The sequence below is a fragment of the Perca flavescens genome, chromosome 19 (genome assembly GCF_004354835.1).
Source record: "Perca flavescens isolate YP-PL-M2 chromosome 19, PFLA_1.0, whole genome shotgun sequence".
NCBI classification, from domain to species: Eukaryota; Metazoa; Chordata; class Actinopteri; order Perciformes; family Percidae; genus Perca; species Perca flavescens.
In genome coordinates, this window is record NC_041349.1 from 13,808,979 (window position 1) to 13,835,212 (window position 26,234).

The 26,234-nt window shown below is 39.7% G+C and overlaps 1 protein-coding gene across 3 annotated transcripts in view; it reads left to right on the forward strand.

Moving 5' to 3' along the window:
- Positions 1-26,234, forward strand: part of htr2cl1 (5-hydroxytryptamine (serotonin) receptor 2C, G protein-coupled-like 1) — a 130,061-nt gene that overhangs the window by 82,082 nt on the left and 21,745 nt on the right. Inside the window, exons 3-4 of one of the 3 annotated variants that reach the window (XM_028564170.1) lie at positions 17,396-17,566; positions 23,025-24,102. In XM_028564170.1, coding sequence (XP_028419971.1) covers positions 23,688-24,102 — 415 coding nt within the window. In that variant the 5' untranslated portion in view covers positions 17,396-17,566; positions 23,025-23,687. Of the gene's footprint in view, positions 1-17,395; positions 17,567-20,025; positions 20,201-23,024; positions 24,103-26,234 lie in introns of those variants that run through there. The other 2 variants (XM_028564172.1, XM_028564173.1) reach the window with 2 other exon arrangements.

Genomic DNA, 26,234 nt, shown 5'->3' on the forward strand with positions numbered 1-26,234 from the left:
GGACGAGGTTAAAGGGTTACATTTCAGTGGAGAAGAGGAAAAGAGTTGCGATAAAGAGGGGGAAAAGACCGGGGAAAGGAATAAGCGATGGGTTTAGAGTTATGGCTAAATGAAGGTTAAGTGTCTGTGTATGTGCAGCTATCACCTTTTCCTTCACCTTTTAACGTCAACATCCATCAGCAGAGACCTGACCTTCACACCAGTGTGTTGGGATATGGAGTAACTTCATGCCTATGTGTGTGTACGTGGGTGTTGTTGCCAACGTAAATCAATCACACCCTCCTCCAGTACAGGAAGTCCTTTTGAAAAATAGTCCATCCTTCCTTCACTTGAAGTTAAAAGCCTTAGTAATGTATGTGATTCACTCTAAAACTGCGTGAAACTGCAGCCATTACGGGTCCATTTTGTTTTTATCAATGAAAATAATTGCCATGATTTGTCAGATAGATGTAGCGCTGGAAAGAAATGACACCAGTGGACTCTCTGGATCGGCACATCCAGGCCCCCATGGAAACTCTCCGAAAATAAAGCACATCATTGTACCTTTTAGGGGTGCAACAGCATGTCACTGGGGCTGTACCCTCTAAAGTGCAGCTGTTGTACCGTTGATATTGGCTCAGGAAAATATATGTACCATTTTGGCCCTCAAAAAGGTACACAGTTACCTTGAGATCCAATAATTAGCCCTTTGGGGGAGATTTTACCCTGGGGGACATAAATGGACTGGTCTGTATACTGGGTTCAGTGTGTTGCCCCTGTTATTTTCTCCCTTGCATGCTTTTTGAGTGGGTTTGTTTTTCCTTCTTTTGCTTTCTTGATTTTTTTCCCTCAGTTTTCCTCAGGAAAGACTTTGTTTTATTCATGTTTCTAAATACCCAAACTGGAAAATGCACAAAGCTGTAAATTAATTATTCATTACTCAAGACTAGATTGTTAATGCACGGTCAGTAGGGAATTTTCAGATTCTTCATTTATTGGAATTTCATAAATGATAACAATTCATTGAGGTTAGATTACAGATTCTTTGTGCAATTATGTGCAATAGACTTAACTACATTTTACTGTAAAGCCCCTTTTACACATACTCTGCAAACCTGAAATGATCTAGTTATTACCTAGCAGAGCTGTATGTGAGAACGCATTTGTCTGAATTAGTTGGATCGGACATCAAACGGCCTTCACCCTGCCAGCTCCCGAGTCCATGTAATCTCTGATTAAAGGAGAATTCCAATTTATCATGGACGGCAGCTAGCAGTTAACAGGGCGAGCTAGCTACCAGCAGAATTGAGACAGGATAGGTGAATTAAAACAATGTGTGAGTTGAAAACGCATCTTGATGTCACGTAAGGGCCCTGTTCATGTTTCATTTTAATTGCATTTTGTGTCTGTTAAGAGGCACAAAGGCACCTTAAAACCTGCCCCGACAACTGCCGTTTTAGCTCAGTGAAAGCTTGTACGCGTAGCTGCAGCTACTCCGTGTTGCCTGCACCGATTCGGGTCAGGTATTTTTCAAACAAAAGTACACTCATATTTATAGCGATCAAGATTAACGTAAACATTTGCCGGAATTCTCCTTTTAAAGGTGCTTTAAGCAATGTAAGGTGATGTCACTTCTTGTTGACGTTCGAAGTATTGTCAAACAAAACGGAGGCTAGCTTGCCCCTCCCTCCTCCTCATCAGAGGTGTCAAAAGTATTCACATGCATTACTCAAGTAGAAGTATAGATACTAGGGTTTGAAAAGACTTCTATAGAAGTTGAAGTATCAACTCAAGCTTTTTACTCAAGTAAAAATGTAAAAGTACTGGTTTCAAAACTCCTTAAAGTATAAAAGTAAAAGTAATGTAAGGGGAAAAAAATGCCATTAAGGACAAAAGCTTAGCCTGCCCCACAGGGGCCTATAGTGCACTACCCGACCTACACAAAAAAAAACATTTTTCTAAAGGCCATAATGACTATAATAATTCAAACTCAGAAGGGCTGAAAAATGTGACACATCTCTTCTGTGTTTTTCAGACAACGTCAGCTACGGTCTGGTGTTACAATCCTCTCCAGTGAAATACAGACACACTTTTACACCGTTTAGCTGTCAGCATTTTAACCGTGTTTACTCCAGCTGCTAGCTAACGGTAGGCTAACATTACCTGCTGTCGAGTGTAGTGTTAACTAGCGTCCCGTGCGGCGATGTTTCAGTCCCTCTAACGTCCGTTTTTAGAGCATCAGAGAGAAGCGCAGGCATTTAAGTGGCACCTAATAAGACACCGAAATCCGCGTTGCTATTCGTTCCGGTAGATAATGGTCGTTAAGGCACCAGGTCTGTGCAGGTGCGATGGATCGCGTACAAACCAATAGGGTGTCGGAATGGTATATGTTTATACTTCTCATCCAACCACAATCAAATTCACTCCATCTGGATGGATTAAAACAGCCTATTTGAGATTGAACATACCCAATGAAGTGGTCAGATTAAAACAAAGGACAACAGGAATACATGTTGTGCTTCTGTCCATATGTTTTATACATGCACACACTCTGCACAAAGACAGCTGTCAGTCCATGGTTCAAAACTCTGACCTTCCATGACTGAATTTAAGACTTTAGAACAGCCAAATTTTTAGAGAAGTTTAGACTTTTACCACCCTGACACCTCTTGTGTTCTCACAACATCTTCTTTTTAAAGTACATACAAGGCAGGTGGAGGGCAAAGGATAAAAGTGAGGGCGGTTGAAGAGAAAGAGGGAAGAAGGGGGCTTGGAGATATAAATATCTAGAGCAAGAGGGAGAGAGCAAGATGTGTCACTCCCCCTCAAGTGTCTGCTTTTCAGTTCTTCTCCTCCACTTAAAATTTACTGGGAGGCATGGGGAGAGATGGATGGATGGAGAGAGGGAGAAAGCAAGAGAGATGGAGAAGTGTGTCGCTGCCCACTCAAGGGCAAAGAGCACCTTGACAGCTTTTCCTGCAGAAAGACGAGTCATGTCAGCCTCTTCTCGCTGTCTCTTTATTTCTGTCTTTCTATGTATTCCTAGTTCTCGTTTACACTTTAATTTCCTGTCAATATATATTTCTTTCTTCTCCTCCGACGGCTCCTCTTCCTTCTCATATTCATATTCAAGGATCTAAACAGGAAACTGGAAGTGTGCAGTCATTTTCTCTTCTCATCTTTTGCCAAGATGCCACAACATAAAACCCAATTTTAGTCTTTATAGTCTCGCAGTGCCAGACCTTCCTCCACAGCGCTGCAGAGGAGGGTCTGGCTAGTCCACACAGCATTCCAGGGATAGGAGAAAAACGTGCTCTAGTTTATTGGCATTTCTTTAAACCCATCACAATCGTCATGGACGACGCTTAGCACCGGGCGGAGCCCTGGTGCTGCTGCAAAATAGCCTCGGGAAGGAACTTGTTTTGGTAGAACGTGTACGTTCAAAAGTTGTTTTAGCTGTGCAACAGAAAACTCAGATTGGACAGATGTTTTGAATTTACCTTGCAGAGATCTGAGGAGTAGTTAACCATTAGTCCTCATAAATTGACTGGAGTTTAAAATTCCAACACAAAGAAAGTGTAAGGTAACAGAGATCTGGCCCAAAAGAGTAAAATCCGGTGGAATTTCTGGCGGCAACTGAGCAATCCAGGAAGTGGAACGTTCTGGATATATACTATAGTCTTTATAATCTAATGAGAAGATGTGTGCCATTTTACAAGAAAAAAAGCCCCTTAAATCATCATATAAAGAACAATAAAACATCAAATGGACTGATACTATGGAGGATACCACTTAATCTACCCATGTCAATGGCCAATGATCGGATGTAAGTTTTTATCATATAACATATAGACTAGGTTGTAGTCACTAAAGTGCAACAGAATGAGGAGAACATGCAGAAAATACACAAGTAACCTAGACAAGAAACTAAATGAAGGATGGAAATGAACAATTATTAGTATTCCTCTTAGCAAACATATATAAGGACACAAGTTAACAAGTTAAGGTTGGGATGCATGCATGCACGCACACACACACACACACACACACACACACACACACACACACACACACAGTTGTAATCCATCTTAATACCTCAGGGTGTGAGTTGAAGGATAGAGGAGGATAACTGATGGTCTTATAACTCGCCATAATCACACCAACTAGTGACAATGTTCTCACTGTGTAACTTTGAGGATGTGTGTGTGTGTGTGTGTGTGTGTGTGTGTGTGTGTGTGTGTGTGTGCGTGTGCGCAGACTTTCTTTTTTTAATTACCAGCTTCATGTAGTTCTACTTGAACATAGGGTCGGTTTCAGCATATATGACAGAAAGTTAGTTTTATAAGTCTTACCTTCTGCCCCTTTAACACACAGGGATAGGTGTTTACAGCAGAATTAGCGTGAAAAGTCTAAACTTGCAGCTTGTTTGTGAGCAGATAAGCTTTCTCTGCACAATGTACATGACACACACTCAAATATACACACTCACACTACATAATCACATGTCTTCTAAAAGTCTAAGCAAAAGAGCTTGTATCCTTCTGGTTTGTTTGGTAGAAGAAAAGCTCTCTTTGGGCTTGGAGCAAATTGTACAAAACACAAGCACACACACACACACACACTCACATTTTTCTTCCTTTCACTTGCTCACTGTTGGTTACGTTAATGCTGAATAAAAGCCAAGGCCTTCTCACATTGTGCTGAATTGACGGTTGTGTAAGCCAAGATTTGCGTCATCTATAGATTGTGTTGAACTGTGTAACTTGAATTGTAACCACTTGCTGCATCAGGCATCTGTTACATTTGATTCCACCTTAAAATGCACTATGTAGCTTAGTTAGAGGATCAGTCAGGTTTTATTCTCAAAGTTTTCACCATCATTGCTATCAGTAACATGCTACTCACTGAGTTACATTAAGTGCAAGAAACAGTCCAAGAAACATGAGCAGTCAAACAGGTTTCAATCAAATTGAACCCATAACCATTACTGACTGCCCAGAAAGACAATGCTTTTCTAAAGACAGCTCAAAAAATAAAAAAGGTTTTACAAAGCCAACATTGACAGCATATTCACCTCATCCGTAACAGTTTGTTACGGCAGCATGCAACATTAAAGACGCAAAAACAGTGCAGCGCACATTCAATAAATCATCAAAGATTATTGGCTCCCACATTCCAAAGATCTCACCCTGCTCACTACTTCTAGCTGAAGCTGCATCACCTTGTGCAAATGATGCAAATTACTTATTAACTCAGGCAAGAGATTTGCATGACGCTGTGTTTTCGAAGGCTTATCAGTGTTGTCATTCTCCTGCATAGCATAGCCCTGATTAATCCAAACTTTGTTAACAAAACAAGAAGCTAAGATGTGTTTGCATCTGTATAGAAGAAGAAGAAAACATTACAATTTTACATACAACACATATATACACACACATATATATATATACACAAAAGTTTGGGGTCACTTAGAAATTTCCATTCCACTCATTACAGACAGAATACTAGCTGAGATCAGTTGCATTGGTTTTTTAACCAGGGCAGCAGTTTTCAGATTACATTATGTGCTTACATAATTGCAAAAGGGTTGTAGAAAGAAGTTGCTGATCTTTAATGCAATATCTACATTGCCCATTATCAGCAACCATTCAACCACTGTTCCAAAGGCACATTCTGTTTCATAATCTGATATCATTTTAAAAGGCTAACTGAGAAAACATTGGAGAACCCTTTTGCAATTATGTAAGAACATAATGTAATCTGAAAACTGCTGCCCTGGTTAAAAAAGCAATGCAACTGATCTCAGCTGCTATTCTGTCTATAATGGAGTGGAATGGAAATTTCTAAGTGACCCCAAACTTTTGATCGGTAGTGTATATATATATATATATATATATATATATATATATTACATATTTGCATATTACATATTTGCTTATATACATATGCCTGCCTGTGTGTGTGTGTGTGTGTGTGTGTGTGTGAGAGAGAGAGAGAGAGAGAGAGAGAGAGAGAGAGAGAGAGAGAGAGAGAGAGAGAGAATAATTAATTGGAATTCTTTAGTGTCTTGCAGCAAAGTATGCTTATATGTTAATGAGTGTGTACTGTACATGCATTCACCAATATGTGATTATTTTTTGGCATCCTGTCTCTAACGACTTTACATAATGTTTTATTACAATTAAAATCTATAAAAATCTAATCATCATCATAGGTTTGTCTGTGACATGCATGAGGATAGAGAGACGGAAAGATGATTGGAAAGAGTGATGACGGATGGTTTGAAAAGCCAACTTATGCACTTTTGTTTCCTTGGGTTTCACAGAATTAGATTTTCTTCATTTTACAGTCTGTTGTACAAACTTACCCACTGTGTAATTTAATTCAGTCTGGTTGGCTGTGAAACAGAAAAGGTCAATATTTAATTTGGCTTTCAGTGTCTCATTCTATGTTAATAGACAGTTTCAGCTGCCCGCGAGTTTTAATCACAGCTCAATGTGATTGGATCAGAATTGGAGCTGTGAGTCTATAAAATATGTACTTCATAGTCAAGTCACAGAATCTAAGATTCTGGTAAAAGTAAAGTAATATTATATATATTTAATATATAGCATTAGCTGAAAATCTGGGGCGGGTTTTTGATCAGATTGCTGAAACCTTCAGACTTGTATAGCACGCACGCACGCACGCACGCACGCACACACACACACACACACACACACACTCTACATGTACGTACATAAGCCACAACTGGACGCCATCTGGTGTGTTGTAAATAGCCCTGTAGGAAATGTGCTGTATTTACATTCCAGGATGGAAAACCATGCTTTGTGGGTATTAAGGGCACAGCTGGAACAGGTCTTTGACCAATTACATTGCTAGGACAAAACAATGTTATATTTAGTTTAGTTTGGTTTGTTTTTTAGTTTTTCTCACTGTAATATTCAGTATTCATTCGTAGCTGTAGCAATGTATGCAACATCACGTTGTGTGTGAGTTGGTGCGTAACAACACATGACAAAACATCAACTTGACAAGCCTGGGGGAATTACAGTCAACTTACATCAAGAAAATAAACAGTTAACAGATTTCTTGAGTTGAATAATATACTCCATGTGACGTTTTCCTCTGTTTTATTGCCCATCACAGACATTTCATTGACGACCACAACAAGCCCAGATGGCTCAACAGGAAGTAATGGTATCCTTGATCCTTTCGGAGCGTCTCAGCACCAATAAAAGCTCTCACCAACCCCAGCCCTCAAGCCCCATATAGCTTACATTACCTGATGCATGAAGTGTCTCAGAATAGGCTATCTATTTAAACTGAATCTAATTCAGGGGTGCGCCCCTTATACAGAGGCTCAGTCCTCGCAGCAACGTAAAGGGCCGCGGATTCGATTCCGACCCGCGGCCCTTTACTGCATGTCATTCCCCCTCTCTCTCCCTCTTTCTTGTCTTCAGCTTTCCGATTTATAAAAGGCCTAAAATGCCCCCAAAAATAAATAAATAAACTGAATCTGAAAATGTAATAACAGAAACAGATCATGTTCCTGTATATTGCATGTAATATGTTTCTTTCCCCTATGCGTTTAATTCCAATTGTCAACCACCAGCCGGAGTTGACATCATGTTGACAGAAATGCTACTAAAAGTGTGTATCACAATTCACACTGTAGTAATATACTGTAATATTGCTATTCACTAGAGTCAACAAACGCACACAGACATACACGCACTTGAGCATATTTTACCTTCAATCTCACATCTTCAAATTCAAATTATTTATTTAATAATTTTATTTTTTTTTTTGCACATGGTGTTCACTGTGGTGTGAAATCAACTCAGCCGACAGCCTCTTTCATTTTCCACAGTGTTAGTCACAACATAGTTCCCACAGGGGAGCCACTGCCTTTATTGCTTTCCCGATACAGAACAGGAAAAGTCCTGATTGCTTTGTTTAAACTTAGTGTGGGTGTTCTGTTCTCCGCAATGAATTTGCTAAATTACCACAGATACAAAAAAGTCACCACGTATAAATGAAAAATTAAATTCTTGAGAAGACATTTAATCAGAAAAACATATGGGTAGCAGAACATACTGTAAACACAATACTGATGTCAATACTGATTATAAAGTAAATATGGCGATCATGTTAGCAAAGAGTTGTCTATTTGCAAGTATTCATTTGCAGTCATGTTTCTAGTTATTTAAAGTAACAATCTCAAAGTTGTACTGTCTGTAGTCATTGCTCTTTTCTTTGTTCGGTCACTAGCAGAGACTGAAAAATCCGGAAAAATGCCATTTGGCATTTTACACACTTCAGCAAGTCTGCTGCATTTTATCCGTCTACCCTCTCTGGCGGACCAGTCACTGCCAGGCAACGGAAAACGCTTCACCAGCTGTGCACAGCTTGTGTTTTTTTCCAGTAATGTCGCCACAGACACCCAGTTCGTACTGCATATGCAAGAGCTTTCATCATTGGGCCATAGGCTGAATCATTGTGCGATAAACCCTACTATGCCAAGCCACGCCCTGAACTGCTACAACTATTATTTCTAGTCATAGTTCCACTATCTTTATTTTTACTATAATTGCCACTGTTCATCATTCCAGTTGCTACAATTATTATATTATTAATACCATGAATCATATTTCTTTATATCTGTATCAGTGTCTGTGTCCCAACCGACAGCAACAAAAAGACACAAAAGTTTTTCCTCACCACTCGAGGTTTCTGCCTAAAAGGAAGTTTTTCCTCGCCACTGTTGCAGTAAATGCTTGCTCGTGGGAAATTGTTGGGTCTTTATAAAATTATAGGGTGTGGTCCAGACCTACTCTATCTGCAAAGTGTCTTGAGATAAATCTTGTTATGATTGATACTATAAATAAAATGAATTGAATTGAATTGTTACCTCGTTCAGCCATAGCGACTTAACAGACATTTATTTTAAAAATAAATTAATGATTTTAAGTCCGATATTCCTTCTCCTTTCAGCTCTGTTTTGGGCTCCACCAACTCCTGTAGAAAATATTTGGCTTTTTAGCTGCTAAATGCTCCGCTATGTTAACAAGCTAGTTGCTAAATTTTTCTGTTGGTTATGTGGTTCTGGATAGGTTGCCCAATGCGTTATCAGAGCTTTTTTTGTTAAAATAACAGCTGCTGATGGTAGCTTGAAGCGGGTTCAATGAGAGCGGCGAGAGATTCAAAACATAAAAGTTGCGGTTTGCAAAACCAAAACAATGAGCTGAAAGACGCTAACACCCTGCGTACCGATAACGGAAACTGCAGTCGGGGGTAATTCCCTGTGGGTTCGTCACTACGAGCAACCCTCGTTTACATCACACATCATTTCCTCCATTGTCAATATAAAATTGCTCATCAGTGCAGCTTCAAAACATCTATTAAGACACTTACACTAGTGACACTAATTGTGAATTAAACAGTAAATTAACTTCTGTCAAGTCACTTGACTTAAAGTATATAATACAGTAGTTTACAGTTAGGTGTAATTGGGCAAAAGATTACCAGGGAAAGAATAATTTGGTTTGGCAACACCAATATGCTATCAAGGACCAATGATGGCTCATCCTTCCTTTAGGACTCTGTAGTTAAGAGGAACATTGGCTGGAATTGCATCAAGTAAAAACCAAAAACATTTATAAAATTTTATAAAAAGGTAAAATTTCTCATTGATTTCCTGTATTTCACGACCCGCTCTGCTCGCCGCCCAGAGCATCAATTGTTGTGCTTATGGTGTTGCTGTTGGCACAACAACTGTGCTTTAATGGAATTTTTGACAGCAGCACACAGGGGAATATGGACACACAAACATAAATACACACACACACACACATATACACTCACAAAAAAGTCGGAACAGAAAGTGTTTTGTGCACACTTCTCCACTTGCCCTTTTTGTCTCTCCCTTCAACTCTGCAGAATCATAACTTTTAATCAAAGCAAAATCAGTCAGTAGTGTCTGTTTTATTGGCAAAGATACGGAGAGAGAGAAAGAAAGAGAAGACACAGAGACAGACTGAGACAGTTACAGACAGATACAGTCAAGGTGTGCACAAACTAACAGACCTAAAATAATAATATGAATTCAGAAAACCTGCCGGCACAGTTTGTAGAACAGCCAACATATGGCCCTTTTACCACTGCTGAAGCTTTGGGGATGAGCTCTGTGCTCAGGTTGAGCTAAATAAATAAATGATAGTAGAGATGTGTGGTTGAATCACAACAAAGATGACTATAACTAACATAACAACAGCAACCATTTTACTACTGCATCTGTATTGTTGGACAAACAAAGCCAACTGCTCATTGGCATTTGGAAAGACGGGGACACAACAAAGGCAAAAATTGCAGGAAAATAATTCAAAAGATGAAACAAGACTTTAAATGTTCAGGGATCACACTGTGCGTAGTGGAGCAAACTGTGCTCAACATGCCGGGTGCCATTTTTGGGCCAACAACATGCTTTTGCCATACCCAGCTGTGCCACTGAGTCAGTACTACCAACAACTACAAAATCTATACCATTACCAAAACCAATCTTTCCATTATCTCCTCCACAACCTCTTCCCTTGCTCGCCTACCAAACACTGTATAAAAATGCTATAGTTATAGTTGTGATATGTTGTAGTTGATCCCACTATAGCTTTTTTTAAAGCCATAGATCTTATTTTGTCCCAGTTTGGAAATAACACATCCTCACACCTAAACATTATAGGTTGGTTTCCAAAGGCTCACAAAACAACACATACGGCCGCGTGGTTTAATCTTGTAACTGTAATCATGTAACCCTTCTATTTAACGTAACAGGCAGTTTTAAACACTTAGTAAATGTAAAAAAACAGAACTAGTTAAGTTTAGGCAACACAAATAATAGTTAGTCAGGGTTAGTAAAACATCAAGGATTGGCTTAAAATGAATCATGTAAAACCTACTAAAATGAGTACAAAATATGATGTCATTGCGTCATGGACTAAGGTTCGTAAAACTCATAGGTAAAACTTAGTTAGTTTCAAAATGATGAATGAAAATGAGTTTGTTTTTTAGGTTCACATGGGACACAAGCCCTGGTCTCCTGAGTGAAAGTTTTGTGTTTGGTTGACCCTCCGACCACCCCAACCTGCCTCCTAACGCAGAATTTGGCGTTTTTATACTTTGTGGACAGATACTAAACTAGGTATCTGCATAAATAAAGTTACATTCAAACCTCAGGCAAAGAAAAATATTTGGTTATAGTAAGTAAAGATGGTGTGCAGAGGTGGAGCGAGGGGGTGGCTTCTGGGGCTCGAGCCCCAAATCTTTTAGGTTTTTAAAATAACTTAACTTTGTGTCATTTTCCCTTCCCGTTTCTCTGACTGGACTAGCAAATCAATGGAGCAAAAGTGCGGAAATATCGCTCATTCCTTCGGTGAACTCTACTAAAAATAAGTTTCAAGATTAGTAATGCTGTTTATGCCAAATTCTTACCATAAAAATAGTAACATCAGACAATGTTTTCCTCTTTTTAGGTGGCAGACGTGAAAATTAGTCATCCTAACATTAGTTGTGCTCTGGCTTCAGAATGATGAAGACAGTTGGAGAACAATTAGATTCCAAACAGGATGTAGGCCCATCAGGATGATTCTTTTTCTTGGTAACTATCATGTATTTCCTAAATGATGTGCAGAAGTTTAGCCATTCTATTATCAAATGGCTTGAAAAATAGTGCATAGTAACTGCCGTAAATGGATCATGCCCCCGGACCCTTCGTAGGTTTGGAATGAGCCCTGAATGTTTACAACTTCTGGCTCCACCCCTGATGGTGTGCATTATTAAAAGAAACTCAGGTTGATTGTTGGTTGTGGACAGGATGTGAGGGGAGAGTTAGTACTCACCCAACTGCAAGAGGTAATAAATCCAATTTCTTAATGTTAAACACAGTATTTCTGTTGTTAATTGAAAAGTGACTTCCGCCAAGATTTGAAAAAGTCTCTGAGCTTCAATCTGTATTTCATCTGTGAATCATAACAACCACACACATTAGAAAAGCTGGGCAGCAAAATGCGGTCCAATTTCCTCAAACACTACGAAAACAGCATTTGCATTCATTCCAAGCTGAACTTGTTTTTGTCAATGAATAAATTATATGATAAATGTAGATGGAAGTGCAACTGTTAAATAAATTATAATGATGGCTCGGAGCATGAATGGATCAGACAAATTTTATAACGGCTTAAAAATGAATTAAATTCCTTCTGAAATATTGTCCGTCCACCACGACCTCCAGAAATGTTAAACCTGCTGCTGCATGAATATTTCACACACGCCTTTAGGTAGCAGGGTACCATACTGCACACTACATCCCTACTTTTTTTCTCTTACAACCAATACATTAGCTGACCTTTAAGCAATGCAAGTTTTTATTTATTTTTTTGAACTTCCTTTATTTCTTATTATCAAGTGCAGTCATACAATATGTCGCAAATTAACATTTTGATGATACAGTATTGATGGTACAGTAAAGTATCAAGGGCAAGTCTACACATAGAATAGCAGTCCATAGATGTCTTCCATCCTAACAAAAATACTGTATATGTGAGGGGAAAGATCCTCATCTCTGCAATACCACATATGCATTTGGTAGATAATACAGAATTCTTTACAATACAAATTACCACAATAAATGATAAATAAGTAAAATAAAAATAAGAAAGATATAGTCTGCATAGATCGAGAGCTTTGCCTTCTGGCTCAGCTCTCTTTTCGTCACAACGGTGCGATAAATTAAATGTAATACCGCCCCCCGCTGCGCCGATTCTCCAACCAATCTCCCGCTCCATTGTCCCTCAGTCGCGAACAAAACCCCAAGGTATTTGAACTCACTTCACAACATAGATTTTCCGGAAATTCCACCACAAGTAGTGCTGATAGCAATGAACAATGCTCCATTTTCATTACCTCCCTTATCGACTCTGAGTGACATTTTCCTATTTCTCCCCCATTCCTCCCTCCATAACTCCTTTACTCCCTGTGGGGTTAAGAATACCAATTACACAGTGGGACTCCAGCTGTATGAACTTATAAAGGCACTAGTTAAACATCAGTATGTCTTTGTCAAATTAACAGGGAGGCCACCGTTGAGGCAATTTGTAGCCTGTGTCTTACTGCAGTGGTAATGTAAATGTATTCTAATGTTTATTTCCCCTAATTTAGATCCTGTTGCTTCTCGTCATTTAAATGCTAATCCAGAGAAAACAGTCTCACCACAAGGTCCATTTCTAGATGTTGTAGTGTTTTTGATCATATTACATTATTTTGCCTAGTTGTCGTGGAGTTGTAGAGCACTTTATGGACTTCTTGTCAAATGCTGGCTTAAAAACTTCTTGGCCTTGGAAACAGCAGACAAGAAAAGAAATCTCACCACAACTCTGCTGTAAAATTATAAAGGCTGAACAAAAAGTGCTGAGAAAAAAAACAGAACAGCTAGTAAACGGTGAGATAACTTCCTCACCTGATGTTTCCATGATCGAGAATTAATTTAGTTTTGGTAGATTTGGCTCCTGTGGTTTGTCACATCATGCATTTTATAATAGAGAATCAAAGTGGGAGGCGCTGTTTGTAGCCAGCCCTGTCTCCCAGACCAACGCATTCTCATGAACTGGTCCGTATCATATTGTACAAAAATGTATGCACACCAAAACGCATGCTATCCAGACCGCCGGCTGGTCACGTGACACCAGCTGTCTACGAGCTCCATGACGCTGAGCGGCAGTTGCTAGTTGTTTAAGCCGCTACAGAGCTTGGTCGTATCAGCAGCAGTTAGTAGATGTGTTCAGCCGTAAATGGGTGACTTTGAGCCGGGTACCGAGCACTGCGAGCTGCCGCTCGTTTCGGCAGAGATTACGGTTAAATTTAGTCCACAAAATATGGACATGGACAGCAGTCTCCTGGGTGAAGGTCCCGTGTTTGTTTGTCTCATCATTCCCTTCGTGAACTTTGAACCCAGACTTTGATTAGAAACGTATTTGTGATACGTAAAAGGAAAACATGAACAAACAAATTATGTTTCGCTTCAAAATGTAATTCAGAATTCAGTTTAGTTGTATCGGGATGTCATTTTTAGGAGACACGGCTGTTTGAGCATGCAAGGTAGAAGTAAAGACAATGTTTTTGTCTGTGCAGAATCTTCTTCCCTCCTCCTTCATTGGTCAAGTTTTTTCCTCCCTGCTTTCTCTTTGTTTTTCCTTCCTCGTTCATTTTAGTTAATGTTTTCTTCTCTTTCATCTTGTCTTTTATTCAATCCTTCTTTCCTTCTTTCTTTGCTCCTTCATTGCTTCCATCTTTTGTTCGTTTCTTACTTGCTTTTCCTCCCTGTTCCGTACCTTTTTTCCCCCATCCTTTTTCTCTCTTTCCTTTCTTCCACCCTTCTGTCCTCCCTTCTTCCCTTTGAACTCCTCCACCTCACTTTCTGCTTTATTTACACAGTGTTTTCTTCTTAATCATTTATCTCTTAACTCTGCTTTCTCACTCACTTTTCATTCTTTAGTAAAAGCCTTTTAGGGCAATTCCATTCTCCTTCTCCGTCTGTCCCTCTGGCTTTGTCATCATCTATCATTTTCCTCCTTTGAATCTTTGACATTTACAGTCTTTCCTTTCCTCTCTGTCTGTATCTCTCTGTCTGTCTCTCTCTATCTCTCTCCGCAGCACATAGAAGCTCGACTTTCTTCTCTTTGGCTGTGTATGTGTGTTCTGTGTATAATGGTATACATAAACACACACACGCACACACACACACACACACGCACCCACACATCCAGAGCTGCATCTTTTTTACTGTGCTGCACATTGTTTTTCAAAATCTTCCTCTTTCTTTCTTTCTTTCTTCCTCTACAGCAGTTGGCTGACACAATATCTTTGAAATACAGTGTCACTCACTCACCCAACCCCCCTCTGTCTCTGTAATACACACAAACACACACACACACAAAAAAAACACACACACACACACACACACAAACACAGATGGAGGGATTATGAGGTATAACATTAGCAGTGCAGCACTGTGTTAATGGCCTTTACATCATCCAGATGAGAATACACTTGACTCTTTAAACTCATTCATCCTCTCTCTCTCTCTCTTTATCTCTCTCTCTCTCTTTCTTTCTTTCTCTCTCTCTCTCTCTCTCTCATGCTGTACTGTATTACTTGTCCCACGCATTCTCTCTCTAGTCTCTGTAGTTTCACATTAAACTGTTGCACAAGTTAGTTATATGAAATTTCAGCTAAATGAAATAGTACGTCTTCCTTAATGAGAATATATTCAAGAGGATGTGTCACCAGGATTAATACCTCATTGCATTTCCTTTGTGCTTGCATGCCACCGAAGATATTTGTCGTTTTTTTTCTTGTTTTTTCTTGAATCAATTTGTCTCTGTTCGTATAATTTTTACTGCTACTTGTGACGTTATTTAGATTTAGAATAGATTAGACATTTTCTCTTTTTCTCCCTACTGTAATGCATTCAGCTAAAAAGGGTAACATAAAAATATATTTTAAATATAGTAGTGTGCCTGACCTACATGGGATAAGCAAGTATAGAATTATTGGATTAGTATGTATGTTTTCCTGTTTCTTTTCTTTCTGCCCTTCTCCATCAAATCTCTACAGACCCCACTTAAACCATCCCTCTTGTTCCTGTAATGGCGCTCCATCTGTGCAGTCCATTAGGTGGCCTTGTAGCTTACAGGGGCGGCACAGCGTGGACCAATAATCCAGGGGAGCGGGGGCAGGGGGGGACAACGACGACAACATTTGATCAGAATACAGCATAGAAAATCTGCTTAGAAATATAGGAAATATATTTCCCCCTTCTAGCCCCGCCCCTGATGGCTTCGTGCCTTCTGGCAGTACAACACAATCCATACTCTCAACCTGCTCTTGTGGGAATCACTTGCTACCGAGGGCACGGGTGTGTGTTTTTTGTTTATGCCAGACCTGCATCAAATAGTGTCCCAGGGATTCAACATGGGACTTTCTGTACACAGGTATAACCTTTCTGGATGCTTGTTGAACAATATTGCTCTGAAACCCCTCATGTCAGTGTGCCATTTTTTTTTTAAAAGAAAAACATACAGTAGATGTCTGAGATGAAATTGCGACAGGTGAATGTATAAATTCAACCACAGCGCCAGTTCTATATCACATTACTATTCTTCTTCTGTCAGTCATGTAACCTGTAGTTGTTTGTTTTTTTCAGTTGATTTAAAGAATGATGTACAAAACGATGGGATATTATCCTCTAACTTTAGAAACTAATTTGATCAAGGAACACGCTCCACATCAGGTTTTTTGTAGCCTACATATTTACGTCCGTCATTTCCTAATGATTTTCAAGAGGCAATTTGATCATGATTAAAGGGGGGAAAAAACCAAGACATTGTTCAAATTGGCACACTTTGAATTAATTACTCCCAATTAATTGCTAATGCAATCCTTAAAATTTCAGTCTTGGTTGATTTTGGTGACATCCATGGTTACCGTGGAAACAGCAGGTGCAGTTTATTACTTCTTGGGCAGCTACTTTGTCAGAATTACAACAGAAGAACAACTGATGTAGATATGCGTAAGTAGGCAATTTGAATCCAAGGCGGTAATGGCGGACTCTGCCACTAAAGATAAAAGATACTACTGTATATGGAAAGGTTATTATAGATTGTACCTGTAAATACATTGAATGGCTAATAATGAAAAAAATGCCAACCATAAATGGTGTCAAATTTAATAATTTCATGAAAATTTTATGGATTAGGATTTGAAAAATGTGTCCACAGGCTACAAACCATTTAACATATATGAGGAATACATTTTCCAGTAATCCAAGAAATAATAAATGAATTCTTACTTGGGTTTAATTTGAGCTTTTCTTTCAAGGTAATACTGCATATTATTTTTCCTATAGTTAGTATAGAAATATGGTTTTCATTCCAGGAAAATATTTTATGGATTTGCATACTAAAACCATCCAACACATTTACACTATTTGTCAGTTACTCCTAATAACATTAGCATAATTTGTCATCTGTATACTTTTCAATATATTCAGTTTTTCTTGCTCTCTCCTGGTTTTTCTTGCTGCTACAAATAGGGATATGTATCTAATCTAACATGATGTGGAGGGTGCTTATTCACTGTCAGTGTGCCTGTGTTAGATGAAAGTACTGAAGATTAATGGTAAATTCAGTTGTTGTTGTTGTTGTTGTTGTTGTTGTTGTTGTTTGTGGTGTGTGGGTGTTTGTAGAAGCCACTGTGGTTTCAGGAGGCTTTCAGTCATTTTTAACTTCAGTTTTAATCTGAAATGTTTCAGAAAAGAGCATCAGAAGTCGTTTTTTTTCCTTCTATCTTCTCCCTCTTTCTGTAGACAGATGGATGACACTTATCCCTCACTCCAGAGGTGTGGAGTGACAGATGACAAAGGCATTGACACGGTGGGAGAGAGAAAAAAAGAGAGAGTTAACGTCGGAAAGGGTTACTGCCGCCCGTAATGGAAAACAACAACAAAGGTCAGACATCGATCGGGAGGCTAGAAGAAGTAAGTGACCAGATTTCCTGATATTGGGATGACAGTGTTTCTCACTCACCCTCTTCCTCTCTCTCTTAACATTTGGTGCCTTCTTTTTTTCCGTTTCTCTTTCTGCACCTTAATCTCTTTGTAAAACACTCACATTTTGTATGTAACGCCTATAAAGTGCTCAGAGTTTTCACTATTTGGGGACTAGAAGAGCTCCAAAGATGCACTTGCAATAGAGCACAGCACCTTCTGTAGAGGCGTTTTGCAGCGTTGTAGTACTCGAGACCGGTCTTTGGACCATTTTTTGAAGGTCTCGTCTCGGAATCGACCGCAGTTTTACTCGGATGAAGAGGAATTTTATTTCAAGACCGGTCAAGACCACAACTGCAGGATTATCACTTAATTGCATGTGCATTGTCAAATGTTATGGGTTGACATCATTACTGTGATTGGATGTAAAACGTCCTGTCTCAAATGCACCCAATAACTTGACTCATTTAATTTTGTTACTGTTGTTGGTCTTGGTCTTGACTCGGTCTCAACCCCTCAAAGTTTTGTCTCAGTCTTGATACAATTCTTGGTGATGACTTGTTCTTGTTAGGTGGTCTTGACTACAACACTGGCGTTTTGTGCCATTTCTCACAGTATTGTTGTCTTAAATTGGAACCTAAACAGTTACAGTTCTATTATCACAGGACCATCATCATTATCAGATGAATGTGTGGGTTGGTCCAACAAAAGACCTCCACCAACTCTGATCAAAATGCCTGGCTAGAGAAACACAGCAATGCTACACAATGCTAAAAGGACAACAAACATTAGTTTCAGTAATCACTTCATACTGAAACGTGTCCATAAAAAAAAAAAACTTCAAACACTCTATAAAATACTGTGCTATTGGTAGTTGTCCGACAGTCAAATGCTAACAGACTAGCCCCTGTCATCAAATGACCTTGTTTACATCTGATCTGCTTTTACACTCCCAACTGTTACCCATACAGTAAACAGTAACAGTTGGGAGTAATTTGGTGTGCGATGGCACTACTTAAGACTTATCCTTCATGATATCTTAATGACAAATCAAAATGGTACCACTTTACTTGAGGTCTAAGAATCTATCCATTACACTGTCATAATAGTGTCATGACAGCCAGTTTTGTAAAATATCCTATCTATCTGACCAAGTGCTAGAATTGGTCTCTAATGTTGCACATCTAATTATAATAATCATTATGTCAACATGTCATGATTACAAAATGAAAGTGGATTTTCTGTTTATTTCAAGTTGTCATGACAAATACATCTTCTGGTAATGTCACTTTGATTAATGCCAAGTTGTCATAATCAAGACAACCCAAACAACCCAAAAAAGATCATCTCTTGCCCCAATACAAAGTATTATTGTCACAGAAGTTGGTATTTAATCATTTACCAACATTTATAGCTGATGTTGCGTATGGATATGGAATACAAACCTGTGAATGTTAAGCTTTAAACCTCACACCCACAACAGTTTGTGCTGTTTGACTCTGTGGGGCAGCAGTTTAATAAGAAGAAAATCCCTCTATCCCATTCCCCCTTGCCACCCTCGACTGTTTTATCTCGCAGAGCAGAAATGGCTTCAACAAACATAAGTGAGGCAGCAATTTGTCCCTGTGGTGAAGAGCAAAGCGACCGCGGCAACATCAGTGCCTTAACTAGGCTTCTGCTGTGTGATCCTTTGTGACTCTCCGGCTGTATCCGTGTCTCTCTCTCTCTCAGAAGTGCTTTACGAGCACAAGACCAATTATGGTCTACAGGATACATGATGAGATTTGTTAGCTAACAGACACGCGTGCACTCACTTTGTGGGCTGCATGTAATCTTTGTTTTGAACCTTTGAACTGTTGTTTTCCTGCCACGCTTAAAACTATATCCTTAAAAGGGAAAATACGATTATTGTCAGAAAGCAAGTGACTGTCCTGTGGAGTCAAAGTTACATCTCTTTCTCTTTCCTTTTTTCTCAATCCCTATTCCTTTAGACTCGCATTGCCAGACCTTCCTCCACAGCACTGGGGAGGAGGGTCTGGCTAGTCCACTAAGCTTTCCGGGATGGGAGAAATCACAATTGTCATGGGCTGCACAGAGCCCCGGTGACTCTGCAAAATAGCCTAGGAAGGAACTTATTTTGGTGGAACATGTGTGGAAAAGTTGTTTTAGTCATGCAAAAGAAAACTCAGATTGGACAGATAGTCTAGCTAACTGTCTGGATTTACCCTGCAGAGATCTGAGGAGCAGTTAACCATAGTCCTCAGAAATTGACCAGAGTATAAAATTCCGACACAAAGAAAGCGGAAGGTAACAGACATCCGGGCAAAAAGAAGGACATCCGGCGGAATTTCCGGTAGGAATGGAGCAATTCCGGAAGTGGAAGGTTGTGGAGACTACTTTTCCTTTATCTATTCAATCCTTCCTCCTCCATCTCTCTTTCTACCCCATCCTCCTTATACTCCTCTCTCTTTGTCTTCTCTCTATCTCTCTGTGATGTATGTCTGCTTTATCAGAGTGGTTAAATGGCTCGCCTGCAGTGCTGTTTAGTTGAACTACGCTGATCTCCTTGAGAGGAGAGGAGACGATAGGAAGGAGCCTATTTATTACACACTCAACATTGTGGTGGTAATAAACACTCACACACACACATTCCTAAATGTGCATCCACACACAATTCCTCAGACCTAATTGTTTACAATTATTTAGAATCATGCATACAGCAGCATCATTAATGACTTCCCTTTTAAAACAACCACACTACTGTTTTATTGACTTTTTGTTGCACAAAGTCCTATTTTTTCTAGCAGAGACACAGCCAAGACAAATAATCAATAAATCCTGACAGAAAGTGTTGCACAGCCTCCTTTAATCGGCTGAAAATATAGACGCCTTTGACTGTGAGCTTTCTGTGTCTGAAAAGGACCATTATCCTGACCCCAGTGGACTGAGCCAAAGCCCAATGTGAAGTTGTGTCCAACTTTGACAACGGAGACTGTGGTTCACATAACATCGTCAGTGTTGTTTTCTTATGACCTGGTCTATATCCACAACCTTCCACTTCCGGGATTGCTCCATTGCCGCTGGAAATTTCGCCGTATGTCCTTCTTTTCGGCTGGATGTCCATTACCATCCGCTTTCTTTGTGTTGGAATTTTAAACTCTGGTGGATTTCTGAGGACTATGGTTAACTGCTCCTCAGATCTCTGCAGGGTAAATCCAGACAGCTAGCTAGAATATCTGTCCAATCTGAGTTTTCTGTTGCACGACTAAAACAACTTTTGAACGTACACATGTTGCACCAAAACATGTTCCTTCCCGAGGCTATTTTGCAGAGGCACTGGTGCTTTGTCCAGCGAAAAATTTACTTTTTCACTTCATTTCTGAGAGTTAGATGAAAAGACCAAATGCAATCACCTTTTTGTGTGTTAGAGCTAGAGCCAGGCTTAGCTTAGCTAAGTTTAGCATACACCTAGAGGCCTGGGTAAATAGCTAACCTGGCTGTCTCCAAAGTTCCAAAATACAAAACATCTAAAGCTGACTTTAATGACCCTCTTGAAAACAAGATGCTACATCTCAAGGGGTTATTCCTAATAAAAATTAATTTCCTGACTTGTTAACATGCCATATCTGGTTTGATTAATCCACATACAAACAAATGTAAAAAAGTAAGTAATAATTTGTGGTTTACGAGGAGTTATGTGTCATTTCTTGCACAAAGTTTGTTTTATTGGAAGTTATTTGACTAGAGTCACAGACTGCTGGAGCTGCTCCCCCCGCGACCCGACACCGGATAAGCGGACGAAGATGGATGGATGGATTTGACTAGAGAGAAGGTTTAACCTCTGGGAGTTTCTGTTGTTCCGTGCGACTTTCATACGCCTGTAAAATAGACAGAGAAGAAGAATGTTGCTGCGCTGATGTCTGTTGTGTTAATAAGTGGGCAGATGGCAGAGAAACACTGTTGTCTTCCCGATCCATCTCAATGCAAAGAAAGTCTCCCGTCCATTCTTCTTACTGGGTTATTAATACAAATAAGTGAAAAACATGAAAAGAATAAGAATAACCGCAGCTGGCCACAATACGCGCTGTAACTATTCCTTGAACAACAGCTGGGCACAGTGTCATCACAATGAGGCTGTCAATAGTGGTTCCATATCAGAAAACCGCCGTACAAATAAGTTTTGTTTAAGCTCATATGGGTCATGCCAACGTGTTTCATGTAGGTATTGGGACTAACAATGTATCTGCCCGGACACATAAATAATAATAATAATAATAATCTGAATTACTTGTTATGTTTGCACACAAACGAGAGAAATAAAAACACTCAAACGCACCTTTAGATACAATAGATTCACATTAAATAAAACAGACATTGGCATGCCCACACAGATGGTAAAAATGCAAAGCAGGGGATTTTGTTATTGTGCTTATAGCAATGTGTAAAATATGTACACACACTCAGAATGGCTATTATGCTCTGCTTGCATATTATCATAGACTCGCCGCCCACTGAATTACCTCAGCTGGAGGCCTGGGTCTGTCTGGAGATGTGCTGGCTTTTTATCTCAAACGCACACACATATGGACACAAAGGAGAAGGAAACACATTCACTTTTCATTCTTAAACATTTGCCCACACATTCAAAAAAAAGATTCTTTCTTACTGTTTGTTACATGCAAAGACAGACACACACACACACACACACACACACACACACACACACACACACACACACACACACACACACACACACACACACACACACATACATACACATGCAGCACACTTTGACTCCTCCACATACCGTATCCTTGAAGACATTTATGAGGTACTAAATCACTAAGCCGCTGAGAGGAAAGGGTAAATAGAGAGGACAGCCAGTACTTTTGCACACACACTGCCATGTGAGGGTGTAAACATCAAAAGCTTCTGTTTCATTTAATCTCCTTCAATTTATTTTAAATGACTGTAGTGTTTAATACTGGTAGTCATTCTCTTTACCTAACTTTTATTAGGAGTGCAGACAATATCATAAATTAGGCTAGTAAAGGAAGGATCGCTGTGAGGAAGAAAGACACAAAGAAAGAAAAAATAAGATTTGGCTGGAGGGGGAGGAAGGAATGCAGGAGAGGTGGAAGGGAAGAAGCAGTTAAGGGAGGTTAGGGAGTAGGAATAAAGGAAAGCAATGGAAAAATGGAATAGAGTCCAAAGAAGTCACAAATGAAAGGATTGAAGGAAGGGATGATTTAAAACAACAAAGAAGTGTAAATGGAAGGAACGGTCAATGCATTCATAGAGGAAGATGGGAAGGATGTTGAGATAGTAAGATGAAAGAGAGGAAAGTTTGAATGACGAGTAGATGATGAATGACTCAAGAATACAAAATGCGCAAACCGAAAGTTCAAAAGAAATGATCTGATCTCGTTTTCATTGGTTTCTTCCACAGATCAACCTGATCATCAACTCTGACCTGAGAGACGTAACCTGCAACACCTTGGATACCACAGACCACAGCAGCAAGATTTACAACTGAATGCAGATGATAAAAATGAAAACTCATCCACAAACTAACTAGGAAAGATCTGGCACACAGCAGACAGCAGCCATGGATATTAGTAAACCAATCTTCAGCAACTTAGAAACTCTTAGACTCTCATTCACATCAAGAGGTGGATGTGACTGATCCACCACAAAGCAACACGGGACATTTTGGCTCAGCATACACCTTGAGAACGTGTCGCCAATGACGAATTGGCAGGAAATGGGAGATTCAAAGCTCAGGGAACAATCTGAGGCTGTTTGCAGCTAGCAAGACTATTGGAATACAATATAAAATCAAAAACACTTTTAGCCAGGTCCTCCCAATCCCCTCTTCCCTGTCACTCCCCGTCCCTGAAGTTGCTTCCTTACTGTTTTTCCCCTTCCTCTAGATCCTTATTAATGGTGTTCTGTTGGTATTAACCATTCATTTACACACTTCAAAACTCGTTAAATAAGTCTTGATCAATGCTGAGCACATCTCTCTCTTTACCTTCTTCTTCCTGCTGGTGGAGAAAGTGAATTAAAATCAGGGGAGGCCTCTTTCAACCACCAAGGGTCTCTCTTTGGGATGGGCGGCCCAGCAAGGGCTCTTCTTGGCGGGTTCAGCACCACCACTTCTTCCCTGGAGGTTGGAGGTCGGATGGCTTGGCCAAGCAACAACCCCCTGGACCTCAACCAAACCCTGTCATGGGGGATCGGGCTTGGAGGCAGCGGTGGAGGTGCGGCAGCCATGAGTGCAGGTCTGGACAATTTCACCCAGGAGTCTGTCACCAGGACGGTGATGAAAGAGAAGAACTGGCCGGCGCTGCTCATACTTGTCATCATCGCACTGACAATTGGTGGCAACATCCTTGTGATCTTGGCAGTGTCGCTGGAGAAGAAACTCCAAAACGCCACCAACTTCTTCCTAAGGTCGCTGGCCGTGGCGGACATGCTCGTAGGCATCCTGGTCATGCCGGTCTCCCTCATCAACATCCTCTATGGTGAGTTTAGACTAACCGTAAAGCATATCTGCATTTGTAGACATGTAAGGTATAAGATTTATACACATGCAGCAAAGAGCAAACATGTAAAAGATTCATAACAGATAACGTTGTTGCTTGTTGTGAACCTTTGACTTGATGCTTATTGCTCACAAGCTTACATTTACGCATGTACACTTCTCTGAATAACAATTCTCTTGTGTTGTAGTGATGAGTTTCCATTAAGATACATGCCTATAAAGCCTCACCCAAAATTGTATCAATCTTAGCTGCACATTTCTACCCCTGATCTCGGGCACCCACCCACTCACCAGCTGTTGCCATCACGCTTTGACATTGCAATTGTCGAAATGATTATTACTTCTCTGAGACATTGCTTGCTGTTATATTGTAAGTAATTCAAGAGTAGGAGGATGCCAACTTAATAATTGCAATATCATACCATCTACCAACTGCTGTTCTTGCTTATAATATTCCTGCCAGGATTCAGCATGAATGCCCACATTAGCTTAATAGAATGTCAGGTTGGTATGGTAGGCTGGTTATTGAATTTCTTTTTCCAATGTTGAATAAAAACATTAGAGTAACATTCCAGGCACATCTCTGCATTTACACCACAAAGGAGAGGTACGTTTCTTACTGTGTACCTGTAAATGTCACCATCACAGAAGAGCTGATAGTAAGCAAGAAAATCTTTTGCAGAGCTTTGCAGTTTTTAATTTAATCCTCATTAATACCCACATTTCAGCAGGTCAAAACTACTTTTATTTTTTTGCTTTCAGGTTTCAAGTTAGGTCTTCAGGGAGTCAAGTCTCACAACAATCAGGCTTTTATCTTTGTGACTTAAAGTGAATTTTTTGGTTTATTTTTTTACCACTTGTGAGCATTGGAACAAACTATATATAAACTATTTCTATAGATACAACAATATTAGCATTAATTTGGAGTCTTGATTGAGTCTCCTTTTAGCTCTGGTTTGGTCTCCACCAACTCCTGAAGGAAACAGCTTTAGCTGCTAAATGCTCTGATGAGTTCATTAGCTACTTGCTAACTTTGTCCCTCCGCTGTTTGGTCCTTGGCAGGTAGTGTACAATAACTTTTTTTTAGCAGCCTTGCTGTGGCCGAAAGCAATGTTAATGAGAGCCGCAAGAGTGAACCAAATCAGTAAAGTTGCCGCACAGAAAACAAAAACAATGGCTGTATTCGAAACCGTCTACCATAGCAGTATGTACTGATTTGGCTCAATGGTGTTTTTTGCCCCCAACTGCTCCTTCCAGGCAGCACACCGACCGCTGCATTCAAGGCACTTGACCCTAACCTCAACTTTAACCCTAACCATAACCAGTGCCTTTGGGGGCAAAAAACACCGATAAACACTGATTTGGCCAAACTGTATCATTTAGTATGCAGTTAAAAGCAAAAATCTCCAGTATCCATTGAACCAGTCTACCTCGTCTACTGTGTCCACAATGCAAAGCGCTGGAACGTTCACAACAACGGTCACTTACGCTTTCCAAAAACCAGAGACCGGCTTAGCCTGGCCTAGCATACTGCAAAATAAACCGATTTAACAGTTTCATACTGCATACTACCGACGCACGCAGTATGTTGGCTTGTCACTAAGTGCTACACCTTGCACATTACACAGTAATTTGATCCATTATCCATATAAAGGTCCTGATAAGTGCAGCTTTGAGTGCTCATATAATCTGTTACTAAGCATTATTCTATATACAAGACAAAAATGTAAGCACACAAAATAAACTTTTAATCCATAAGCATGCATCCAAACCTTTACATTACACATCATTTCACGTCATTTGAACCACAAAAATATTGATTACAGACGCTTTAATTAACTTTAAAAGACTAAATATCTACATGGGAATCTGGTTCAAATGCTTATGTCAAAGATGTGACAAATAAAATTTATTTTCAGCCACCATCACATACTTTACCACATAGGGTTTATTTGATCTTTGGGACTGTCCAGGAGGGATGTGAGATAACGTCACGCAAGAGAATGAAACACGCTTGTAGAGTCAGCCAAATATGAATATGTTGACGTAGCTATTATCTTGACAGGCCGGCAAATTTGGAAAATAGATGTTTCAGCTCGGTTGGTGCTAAAT